Raw genomic sequence first — 13561 nt, forward strand, 5'->3', positions numbered from 1 at the left:
AATCATTTAAGTACATTGTAATTAAAGCATTTTAGTAAATACAAATTCCGGGCTTACAGTGTGTGTGCTTGTTGTTCCTCATCTAGTTGGTACACTGTAAGCCCAGACGTATTTTCTAAAATGCTTTAATTACAATGTACTTAAATGATTTAAGTTTTATTACATTACTATAAAATGTTTAGTATATTCTACTAATTTGTAGACATAGTTGAAAGTATGAAAAAGTTTAAGTTGGATTTAAATCACTAAGTTTTAGTCATGACCACACCTTTTTATCTCCGCATTGCATTGTAGGTATTGGGCATGTTGTTGAAAATGTGTTCTTTTTCTGTGCAGGGGTTCAGCGGGGTTGTGGTGTTAGTGTTCATTTGGACTTAATGTGTGTATGACAATGTTTATTGGCCTTTTTGTGTTTGTTTTTGTATTTTTTGTAGAGCTGCACCATGAGTCAGAGCCATAGGAAGAACAATAGGTTTCCTGTTCATCTGATATTGCTTTCTTACTATAGAAACTTTATGTTTTGCCAAATTGTCAGCACTTCCTGTACTAGCAACTTACATCTAACTCCCTGCCCAATTTTAATGCACACTATATTATATTAAGTTGAATAATTATTAAAAAAAAAAAAAAAAAAAAAAAAAGCCATATATATTGCAAAAGATTTTAATTTAAATCAACTTGGAATTGAGTACAATGATCTGATGATATTAAGTCTAACGATTATACAAAACAATTGACAATGCAACAAATTTTAAGTTAAATTAACTTGGCATTTAGTGTGTTGTACTAAAAAAAGCAATTCCATTCAAATCAAGCATTTAAGTTTAATACACTCAAGTTTTCATTACTCATTACTTACATTTTTTAAGGCAACAAGTAAATATAATGTAAGTTGACGGTTAACTGTTACCTGTGCTAACACCACCAGGAAGGTACTTTGTTTCTATTTTTCACACACATTTTGCTTTTATAATGTAAATACTGTCAAATGAGTTCATTCTAATTTGGTTTAGGCCTATTTTGTGCGTTGTTCTGGCTTGAAGTCAAAGGAGTGACAGGAATGAGTACCGTTATTATGTTAAATTATTTGATGATGAGAATGGGGGGTGGGATTAAATAAGTTTTTCTTCTTCTCACTCCTTTTTGAGTATAAATGAATGATTCTGGAATTTTGAATTTTCATGTATTCTGTAAATGCTCGAAATAAACAAACAAATGAAATGAAATGAACTGTTTTCCTTTTAATTCTTGCTATGCTAATACCATGGTGTTAGTATTTCTTTATGTTCTGTTCTATATCGTCTTCATTTCAAAATTCTTGTGCTAACTTTCCGGGCTCTACATGGCCAGGCCCCTGCATACATTGCTTCCCTGATCCAGCCCTACAGCTCGACTCGTAGCTTGAGGTCTTCAGGACAGCACCTGCTGATGGTTCCACGGACCTGTTTTAGCACACGCGGTGACAGGTCTTTTAAAGCTGTGGCACCACGTCTATGGAATGACCTGCCTCTACACCTACGGTCCATGGACTCTGTAGAGAGCTTTAAGAAACACCTCAAAACCCTCCTGTTCAAAAAGGCTTTTTAGTCTCCCACCTGACCCAGGACCACCACAGACTGATTACACTCTATGTATTCATCATAACGTACTCCATGTGTCACCCCCCCCCCAGTCTCTCTATATCTCTATCGCTCTCTCTTTTCTCCTCCTTTACTCTCTCTCTCTCTCTTTAACCCCAACTGGTCAAGGCAGACAGCCATCCTTCAGGAGTCTGGGTCTGCTCGAGGTTTCTGCCCGTTAAAGGGAAGTTTTTCCTCGCCACTGTCACCAATCACAAGTGTTTGCTCCTGAAGGATTCTGTTGGGTCTCTGTAAACTTAATTTGATTCTGATGTGAATTGATAAAGCACTTTGTGACTCTGTCTGTGAAAAGTGCTCTATAAATAAAATTTACTTTACTTTACTTTACTTACTTTATTCTCTGAAGTTCATTGAGGGTTATGCTCATGTTATTATTGGTATAGTATTTATTTTACTCCAATGATTCCAAGGTCGTGTCTTTCTGAAATGTGTTTTTTTTTTTGGGTTTTTACAGACTACTCTCATCCCACTGAGGGACTAAGTGATTTATCAGCATTTATTATAATATGATCCTCTGTATTTTGGCTTTTTTCAGTGAAAATCATGTATTTTCCGATATTTAATTTACTGATCATGTAGATTAGGTGTTCCTTAAAGTGGACTACACGTACCCCCAGGGATACGTGGAAGAACAAGACTCACTGTCCTCACTGGAACTGTTGCTGTCACTGTCTTGTAATGTATGCAGAAATTACCAAAAATAGTCACTTGCCCGATAAAATGTTAAGAATTTTCAAGTTGTTCACATTTTTTTGGAGATGTAAACACTTCATTATGTAATTTCACTTTTTTCACTCAGAAACACAGAGAAAAGTTTAGAGTTGACATTATTTCTAGGTTTTTATGTTATTATTTTACTGATCCGGTTCACTTGAGATCATACTGAGCTGTACGTGGCCCCTGAACTAAAATGAGTTTGACAGCCCTGGTGTAGAGGGATTATACATTTTTGCAGCTCCAGAAAGATTATTTCTTTCTTTAGAGTCAATAATTGGCTCATTTTATCGTAAAAGTTGATAACCCCTGGATCAGAGTATATTAAATAAACCAAGAGTAAAAATTATACTCATGAAATATGGATTTTTCTGTATTTTGGTGCTAAATTTTTGCCCTTAAATGTCATTTTGCACCTTCTCACTCTGAATATTGCAGCTTGTTTTGCTCCTTACAGTTTTATTTTGGCATATTACAGTTATTATCCAGGTTCTTTACCCAGATCTTTTTTGAACTTCTAATTTATTATGGATAGTGTTTGCACTTGTTTGTTTTTTTTTTTTTTATTGAGTCATGCTGCTGGTATTATTAAGTACATCTGTCTATCTATCTATCTATCTATCTATCTATCTATCTATCTATCTATCTATCTATCTATCTATCTATCTATCTATCTATCTATCTATCTATCTATCTATCTACCTACCTACCTACCTACCTACCTACCTACCTACCTACCTACCTACCTACCTACCTACCTACCTACCTACCTACCTACCTACCTACCTATCTATCTATCTATCTATCTATCTATCTATCTATCTATCTATCTATCTATCTATCTATCTATCTATCTATCTATCTATCTATCTATCTATCTATCTATCCATCCATCCATCCATCCATCCATCCATCCATCCATCCATCCATCCATCCGTCCTTTTTGTTCATCGTACTGCTTATTTGTGTTCATTTATGTTTTTGTCCATTTTCTTGCCTATTTTGTTTGTTTTTCATTAATTTTGTCTCATTTTATTCATTTTTCAGCTTATTTTTTGTCTTTACTCATTTTGATGCCGATGTTTGTCTATTTTTTTCCTTATTTTGTTAACTTTTCAATAATTTTTATTAATTTTGTTCATTTTCTATCTATCTATCTATCTATCTATCTATCTATCTATCTATCTATCTATCTATCTATCTATCTATCTATCTATCTATCTATCTATCTATCTGCCATGGTGCCTCTGATGGGAGTATGTCAGACATTTCACAGTATTTTACTGTTAAATATGGATCCGCAGACCCAAAAACACGACTGTATAGTATTATAACACACTTTCCAATTTGCTGTGTGGCCTCTTTATCACCCCCCTCCTCTTCACCACCTGCTCCTTATTCCTCCTCCTCCTCCTGATTTCTTTCTCCCAGTGTTCTCCCCTTTAGCCCTGGCTCAGCTTCCTCCTTTCTCCTCTCCTGAACCTACCCCCGTCAGCTTCCCCTCATCCAGTCCTCATCTCCTGTTTAGCCTCCAGTGACTGGCAGAGTCTTAATCATCTCCCTTCGATCTGAATGATGAGATAGAAAATACAACCACACATGTAAAATACAATCACAGATATGACCATGTAACATGATCTATGGGTAATTAATGTGTAGAATACATACAGTATGCAACTCCAAGAAGATTCACATCCTGTTATTAACCTCGAGTCACATGATAAAGATGGAAATTAGAAGAAATGCACCTATACCACTTTTTTCCAGACCGACAAGTACTTACATTTGAGTACTTGCTGATACCGAGTACCGATATGAGTACTTAATAATCCCATTCCAGTTCTTAGTTCCTTTTGTAAATACGTTTTATTGTCGTTGTCATTAGTCTGACTGGAACAAAGTGCTGCTACTGACATTTAATATGTTGGAATGAGCGTTTCTCAATTAATCCACCAGAGGGCGCTGCTCTTAATTAATCGTACAGGACAAATACAACAGAGAAGAGGAAAGTTTTTTGAGAAGAAGAAAGTCAGTAATAATAAATATGGAGACGACAGAGGTAACACTAATGTGGATACTAATGTTGATATTGATGAGAGTAGCTGTCATAAATACGTCAGTAGTTTATCACTAACTCACATACACTGTAAGACCGGATAAGTTGAGTTTACTTAAAAAATTTGTGTAAACTGGTTGCCTTAAAAAGTTTAAGTAATGAGTAAGGAAAACTTGAGTGTATTAAATTTAAATGCTTGATTTGAATGGAATTGCTATTTTAAGTACAACACACTAAATGCCAAGTTAATGTAACTTAAAATTTGTTGCAATGTCAATTACTTTGTATAATCATTACCTCCGCCTGGACGTATTGTGATCACTTAGCTTTGTGTGTTTGTTTGTTTGTTTGTTAGTAAGATAACTCAAAAAGTTAAGGACGGATTTTCATAAAATTTTCAGGAACTATTGATACTGGCACAAGGAAGAAATGATTCAATTTTGGTGGTGATGGGGGGCGGGGTCTGTCTTAGCAGAGATCTGCGCTCTCCGCGTGCTTTTCTCATTAGACTTAATATCATCAGTTCATGTACCCGTTTCCAGTTTGGTGTAGATTAAAATGTTTCACAATATAAATCTCAGTGTGAGATTATTTAATTTAATGTATTGTACCATGGACAGAAGTTAGGTAGGAAGATAGCCCAGCATTATTTGCTATCACAAGAAAATCTTTCAATTTTGTGTAGTGTTAAAGTTTATCTGAAACATAACTGTATTCTGAGATGAACAGGAAAGTTTCTGTTCTTCCTATGGTTCTGACTTATGGTGCAGCTGTACAAAAATACAAAAACAAACAAAAAAGGCCAGTAAACATTGCCATACACACATCAAGTCAAAATTCACACTAACACCACAACCCCACTGAACCCCTGCACAGAAAAATAACACATTTTCAACAACATGCCCAATACCCACAATGCAATGCAGAGATAAAAAGGTGTGGACTAAAACTTTGTGATTTAAATCCATTCAACTTAAACTTTTTCCTACTTTAGACTATGTCTATAAATTAGTAGAATATACTAAACATTTTATAGTAATGGAATAAAACTGAAATCATTTAAGTACGTAATTAAAGCATTTTAGTAAAAACAAAGTCTGGGCTTACAGTGCAAAGATCCGCTACCTCCATGGTTCCCGGTGGTATTCTCCATCTGGGTACGCATCCGCAAGTACCTGGAAAATAGATGGAATGCACGCAGAAGATGGACAGCACTGTCCGTCCGTATCCGTCTGTGTCTTTAACGTTACTTTCAGTCAGCGTTACTTTTGCCACTGTCATTTATTTAGTTAAATCTCCACACTGCTGACATTACTCCTTCACGTACCTGCTGCACTTAACTGCAGATGTCACACTGCCATAAGTGGTATCGGTGCAGTTGTATTGGAGTACTTTTACGAGTACGAGTACAAGTACAGATGCTGAGTATCGGACACATCGCTAGAAATCAGACATACAATAGCATCATCGTTAAAACTGTAACAGCTATTCTTTATTGAAATCATCCAGTCACTCCAGTTAAGGACTGCACATCCAAGGTAGTTTGATCAGTCAGTCAGTATGGTACACTTTGTCATACATACAGTATTTACATTACCCCAGCAGTAATGCCATGACATGGTTCCAGTAACAAGACACGTAGTTTTAATATGGCTTGATTACAGCAGTTCATCTGTGTAGGACATCCAGACCGGATGAGGAGACTGAAAAGCACACGACCGGGATGCAAACCACAGGACGACATGATGGAAGGAGGTTGTTTCTAGAGTCTGAGTCCCAGATACTGGATCCAACTGTGGCCTTCTGACTCCAACTGACGCCAAAGGGTCATTTCACTCAAACTACAACAGAGATCATATGTTTGTCAGTTTTAGCAAAAAGGTTTGTGGTCACATACAGATCAGTTTGGTTTCATATGCTGAGGTTTTTAGGGTTTTTTTAACCTTTAAGGACCCAGTGTGATTTTTGTAGCAGTTACCAAATGAAGTTTTCTCTCTATTTAACCTTGCCTAGGTGATTTATCACCATTTGTTATAATATTATCCTCTGGATTTTGCATTTTTTCTAGTGGAAATCATCTAGTTTCCCATATTTAACTGACTGATCATGTAGATGTTCATAAAACCTCTCAGTAAGCTCAGAAGGTCATTATATCAAAACAGAAAAAAATGAAGAAACAGTGTTTTTTTTTTTCAGTCTAATTTCTTATTAACTGAACATAAACCCAGTATGTCCATCCACTGTCATTGATCCAACTCCATGGGTTTTACTGGTGAATCAATGTTGTAGAAGATGACAGTGTTTCCATGGTAACTACGGAGCCTCTGAACATCCATATGGGCCAAATCTGATGACCATGAAAAGACAACAAACTGTATTTTACACCAATTATTGACATGGATTGATAGGATTAGTGGATGAGCAGTTGAGATCAGTAGATGGTTTATGTCGACGGTGGATGCTTGGGTCTTTATGGTTTAAGATACGTGCCTCACTCTGGTACAACAGAGGGGAAACTAGTTTAATTTATGATGACTGAAGAGATTATTAAAGTGCAATATTTTCTTCTAGAAATTAGTGTTTCCCTCACTTCTACTGGGTAATTCAGACTCCTTTTTTGGAGCTGTAACTTAACCCTTAAAGACCCAAACATCCACCGGTAACCAGAAGCATCTCCTGATCTAAAATGTCTAACCCATAAAGACCCAGTGCTACATTTGCAGCAGTTCCAAAAATATTTTTTTCTCTATTTTTAGCTTTTCTTAAGTTATTTATCACCATTTATTATGACATTATCCTCTGTACGTGGGGTCACCTGGAATTCAAATGGAGTCGCCTGAAATTTCTAGTAATTGCTAAAAAAATTAAAAATAGGAACTTACTAATTAAAAATATATGGTGAGTTGACAGAGACAATCCCAATCCATAAAAGACATGACAAATGGTGAGTCTGAAACTGCAGCACTGTGGTTCTGTTTATCTGTCAAATGTTCATTGTGGTCAGTTTCAGATGCTGCAGCTCTTTCATAATTCATAGTTTGAGTTCTTGTTTGTTCAGTATTAATTGTCAGCCTTGTAAATCCAAGCTGGACTGACTGTACACATTCTGACCAAGGAAAATAAAATTCCACCTTTGTGCTCAAATGCTCAAAAACAAATTAATTTTAACAAAAAAAAAAGTCTCTGTTTTGAATGTCCGGGGTTGCTAGAAGTTCATGATGTTAAAATGGGGTCACGAGCCAAAAAATGTTGAGAACCACTGTTGAACGGGTTAAAATTAACTCATCTGTCATAAACCTCAGCTCAGAGGTACAAATGAACACGCTCAAAGACAAATGTCGGTTTTAACGATAGCAGTTGCCTTCAACATATGAGCATCACAGATGTATTTCCTGCATATGTAAACTGGTTTACATTTTTCTGACCTGCAATCACAATAAATTACCCTCAATTAATGAGTAAATATGACACTAAACTATCCAAAAGGTAATGTGCGACAGTATTTTATCATCAAATCATATCAAATTTGGTTTCTGTAGGTTTCATTAAGTTAAATTAGACTTTTTAAAACCGGTGTGAATGCAGTTGATCTAAATGCTGAGGCTTGATGATGATGATGATGGTCCTGATGTGAATTCAGAACAATTTGGGGGTTTTGCTGGTGTTTTGTTTTTTTGTTTTTTTACAGTATCTGCAGTATTTCCTGCTCTTGCACTTCATAACTACTGCCTTTATCACCATAGTTTTCTTATTGCTGAACATTTAAGATATTTTAGAGTCTTGTAAACCCTGAAGGAAGCAGAGGATGTACAAGAAAGTGTCCCCTATCTTTCTAAATTTAAGGTGTAAGGTGTCTTCTCGGTTATTCCTATGACAACTTAAGGGATTTGTTTTCTGACACCACAATGTATTATTGTAAATGTCTGAATATTTTATTGTCCTGACCTAGGCCTTATCTCACCTGGAAAGATTTATTATGTAACAGCATATCCTGTATAACAAAAACTGACAGTACTCTATTGTTTTGTTTTTTTACTTTTGATTTTCTTGTGTTTATTTATCTATTTCCCTTTCATTTCAGTCTGTTGTATCAGTGTAAAATGTTAAATGGGTGGGAAAAAAAGAAAAACCAACAAAAAGTGAGTGACAAAAAAATAAATAAATAAATAAAGGTGCAATATTAGTTCTAGCTTTTATCACATTGAAACATTTCATTTTGTATGTGATTACTCAGTGCGTTTCCTTGCTCTGTTAGAATGGAGGCTGAAATCTAAGGATCCGTATTGTAAAACCACATAAAACCACACTGATTGCATGGCTACACACTGTCAGAGAGAATAATTTCAGTGACCTGACCCTTTAATTTCAGTCACGTTTCCATCTAAACGTACCACAGTCTATTTTACAGCCATCATATTGCCACGAGCAGGTTATGAGCACTTACAACAACCTGAACAGAGAAAGCTAAACACTTTTCAGACATTTTGGTCCATGTTATAATCGGAGGTTTTTAATCCAACGGAGTTCAGTCCTGTTTCTTTTGGTGTTCTGACTCTGTCTCTGTTTAGATCATCGGTGGTGAGCGCCCATGACATTCACCACCTCTAACATTCACATCCACACGTCTAACACAAGCAGCACCTTCCTCTTCACGACACAATCATCATCTGACACGTAAGAGTCCTGCATTAATGATAAACACAGTTAGGTTTTCCCATTCATTTTGACTACTCTGTACTTCCACAGCAGACTGCTCTCATTGAAATAAAAGTGAAAATAAATTTCCACTAGTGCAAAAATAGTCTCTCTTTGAGAGCAAAAAGAAAAAAAGATTAACAAAAAAATATATATATATGTGTGTGTATCTGACACATAGGTTCATATAGAAAGAATATTTAAGTGGCACTGATATTAAATTATATTACAACAAAAGAAGTTGCCGGGTAAAAGCAAACTCATCACTTTAACCCTTGTCTTTAGTCTGAGCACTAAGGCTGATTTGTAGCTGCACTCAGTCGCAGTATGAAGGTACGCATGCATTCGCACATCACACCTACACACACGAAACACTTGGATGAACCTAATTGTGCACAAGACGGGTCACCAATGAATGGGAACCACGATACTAAAGTTCAGGACTGAAGGAGGAGTATTCTGGTCTGAGATGGACTGAGACATGCAGCTGGTCCTTCAGGGTGGAATGACCTTGATGTTCCAGGATGGAGGAGGCGTCAGGCTGGTTTCTACCACCATCTAGTGGTCTAATGTTAGGACTGCATATCACCAAAGGGATGTTAAAATGAGCAACCAAAACTCCACACCAAATATTTAAGACTCAGGGGGAGTAAATAAGGATGATACTAAATGAAACAGGCACGAATCTGCTTGTCTGTCCCTCTGACGTCTAATCCATAGGCCGACCGGTTAATGCACTGACTGAGGTGGAGGTTGGATGGAGGCGAACGGAAGCGTAAAGGAAATGACGTGAGGATGACATGGAGCAGCACTCAGTGTCAAACGTGGTTCATCTTCAGCATGTGAATGGTTAACAGCTGAGACATAGCAGCTGTTCCTTTTAGCCACATGATCAATCTCCACCTGTTTGAATGGATTTGTGCGTTAAAGACACATGGCAGAGTGGTGATTAGTTGCATCGTTTCATTGCAAGCGAAGTGCCACCTGTCTTCCCTGTAACACTCGTCTGTTGTCTGTGCACCTTCATACGACGGGATGTTTCCTCTCTGTTCACCTTATACTCCGGTTTCTGTATCTTAGGACAAGACAAATAAGGCAAAGAGAAGCTGCCACGGAGACAGCTGTGACGTAACAGGAAGAGGAAAAAAAACCACACTGTACTATGTGTTTTCTGAGGTCCGGTTCATATGCTCGGCATATAAACGCCCGGTGTCCGTCTTGAAAACTGTAACATTGTGAGTAGTGTCTTCAGCCGTTGGAGCTGTTTGGTGGACAGGCTGTTCTATCTGGATTTATCGAACAAAACAACAGCAGCTGTCAGTCTGTACGTGTCAGCCAATCCTCAGGTCAAACCTCCAGGTCTGGCATTAACTCCTCTTTAAGCTGAATGTCATTGTCAGAGCCCGTGCCCACGTCCGAGTCGAACAGCGAGTGGTCCGAGTCCGAGTGTGTGTGCGTACGTCCGGCCGAGCGGCTGCTGGCCTCGCTGTCGTCCAGAGTGTCAGTCCTGGAGAACAGGCCGAGATCCAGCAGGCCCGTGGGCGAGCCTCGGCCGCCGCTACTCTCGCAGTCGCCGTCGTAGTAAAGATCCTCCACGTCCACGAACCACTCGGGCCAGAACCTTCTCCGCATGCGCTCGCAGAACATGGCCAGGTTGATCAGCTCACCTGTGAAGGAACCACAACAGAAACAGTCATGCCCCGTTTGTAACAGTTATGCCCTTTTTGCATTTCCATTACGATAAAGGACTTGGAATCCGGTACCCAGTACTAGTTTTTTGGTATCACCTCCACCAAGGTCCCAGGACTGAGGACCAGATACTAAATCATGGCATCTAAACACTGCAGAGCACTGATTGGTCAGAGTTGTCTCTGTGACCCACTGTTTTACAAAAAACAGATGTGGAAGTTTACAGTAATCATCATATTCCCCCCTTTCTCTGTTCAACCTCTCCTTCACCATGTCCTCTGTGGAAGAATACACAAGCCACAAGTTAAACCAAACTAGGACACGTCAGGACACAGCGGCGAGTATAGCAGTGATATTAAGAAAACAAAAAAGACACAGAATAATGTTTACTTAAGTGTTTCTGCAGATTTGACCTTTCAGAATAAGACCTCTTTCACATCCATATTAGGTTATGATGAGGCTAGACTTTTGCCGCATTTCTACTATGTGGTACCGGCTCGACTCCACTCAATTCGGCCTTTTTGCATTTCCATTACGAAAAGGACCTGGAATCTGGTACCCAGTACTAGTTTTTTGGTATCACCTCCACCAAGGTTCCAGAGAGTTGTCTCAGTGACCCACTGTTTTACAAAAAAACAGATGCGGAAGTTGACAGTAAATATAGCGGTAGGTTAATCCACATGATGACAGCCTGTAAAACTACACTGTGGTTTGTCGAGGAGGTTCAGATGTAAAAATTCAGTATGAGTTTGACGAGACAACACGCAACAAGCGAGTTTATCAGCAACTCTCTGAGCAGACGACACGGAAGTAACGTGTTGCATCGCTATGACATCCAGGTACTGTAAAGTCAGTAGTATCCTGTAATGGAAACAGTCTCCAGGAATAGGACCTGGTACCCGAGTCGAGTCGAGTCGAGTCGAGCCGAGTTGAGCCGGTTCCATGTAGTGGAAACACGACATTAGAAACAGCAGGAAGTTTCACTGCCCCAGAGGACAAACTAGTTGCTTTGCCACTGACCCTTAAATTGTGCAAATATAACTTGTGCATAAAAATGTACCTGATGGAAAAACGACAATTTCGCCAAAAGTCTAAATTTTTCAATTAAAAGTTTTTGCGCTGGAAAGAGGTGGTTTTTCGGGTGTTGCGCAAATGGAATATCACACAAAACTGCAATGGAAAGACCTTTTTCGCAACTAGAGTCAGGTGAATCAAAAAAACAGATGTTGACATACATTACAAGTGAAGAAGACGAAACATGTCACGGTATGTGTGGACACACCAGGAAACCCGATCATTTTTTAATTTAGTACGAGATAGAGGGGTTCTTGGATTTTAATGGTTACGTAAACAGACTCATTGTTACAAACTTATATTCAAATCGCATCTTAGTCAACTTCACTTAGTTTAAGTTTAGGCTTAGGACATATCTGATTCAACAAATTTAAATATTTTTCATACACACACTCTCCCACCCTTACACACACTTACACATACTCTTTTTCTTTTATTCTCTGTTTATATTTTTGTTGTACTTTGTATGTCATTGTTTTATTCCTACTGTCATTCTATAAGCCACAGGTATCAAACATGTGGCCCAGGGGCCAAAATTGGCCCACCAAAGGGTCCAATCCGGCCCCTGGGATGAATTTGTGAAATACAAACATTACATTGAAGATATTAATAATCAAGAATGTTGAAATCATTTTAGGTCAATTCAATCTAAAGTGGATCAGACTAGTAAAATATTATCATAATAACCTATAAATAATGAAAACTGCAAATTTTATTTTATTTTATTTTTTTTAACGTAAAAAAAATTTAATTAGAAAAAAAAAGTTACATTTACAGACTATCCTTTTACAAAAATATGAATATCCTGAACAAATATGAACACTCTGAAATGTCTTAAGAGAAGTATGTGGAATTTTAACAACATTTTGCCTTTTACTAAATCTTTAAGTTGTGATGCACTGAGGCGTAAAATTGTTAACAATGCCCTTTTTTTCTGAAGAATTTTCAGGTTGTTCATATTTGTTCAAATTATGTTAAAGTACGGTTCGTAGGTGGAAACGTTTTCATAATGGAATTTTACTTTTTTCACTCAAAAACATAGAGAAAACTTTGGAGTAGACATTATTTCTAAGTTCTTATCCTATTATTTATATTATTTTACTGGTCCGGCCCACTTTAGATCATATGAGGCTGAATGTGGCCCCTGAACTAAAATTAGTTTGACACCCCTGCTTTGAGCTAATGTTGTAATAAGGTGAGATTAATTTTATAAGCCCCACAGGGTTTTATGATCTCACCTGCACAATTTGTTTCTTTGTTTGTCCTAATGTTTGATTTGTTGTTGTGCTAAATAAATAAATAAATAAATAAATAAAACTGACTCAATCCAAACCTTCGACTTCACTGCCCCACAGTAGAACATCTCTGACATCTAGTGGCCTGAACATGTCAATACCAGGTGAATGCAGATACTGTGTGTGTGTGTGTGTTATGGATCAGACCCACTGACCTTTGATGAGCTGCTCTGGTCGTGTCCCTGGTAGAGTCCACATGGCCTGGGCCAGGTGTCCGAACACGGTGGCGTCTAGAGTTGAGATTTTAGAGCCCATGAAGTACTTCTTATCACCTACAGAGGATGAAGACAGATTTACACCGTTTATATTTCAGGTCATTGTGCTGTTCTTCTGTTACATAAGCTACTGGAACGCATCTGATAGTTTCTTTTTTCTTTTTAACTTAACTCAGTGGTTCC

General features: G+C 37.7%; 1 protein-coding gene across 2 annotated transcripts in view; it reads right to left on the minus strand.

Annotated features, from left to right (window-relative positions):
* Window positions 1-8043: 8043 nt before the first annotated feature.
* Window positions 8044-13561, minus strand: part of faxcb (failed axon connections homolog, metaxin like GST domain containing b) — a 48291-nt gene continuing 42773 nt past the window's right edge. For both annotated transcript variants that reach the window (XM_030157984.1, XM_030157983.1), the window contains 2 exons: window positions 13319-13435; window positions 8044-10772 (listed from right to left, as the gene is read on the minus strand). In XM_030157984.1, coding sequence (XP_030013844.1) covers window positions 10453-10772; window positions 13319-13435 — 437 coding nt within the window. In that variant the 3' untranslated portion in view covers window positions 8044-10452. The remainder of the gene's footprint in view (window positions 10773-13318; window positions 13436-13561) is intronic.

The sequence above is a fragment of the Sphaeramia orbicularis genome, chromosome 16 (assembly GCF_902148855.1).
Source record: "Sphaeramia orbicularis chromosome 16, fSphaOr1.1, whole genome shotgun sequence".
Classification (NCBI taxonomy): Eukaryota; Metazoa; Chordata; class Actinopteri; order Kurtiformes; family Apogonidae; genus Sphaeramia; species Sphaeramia orbicularis.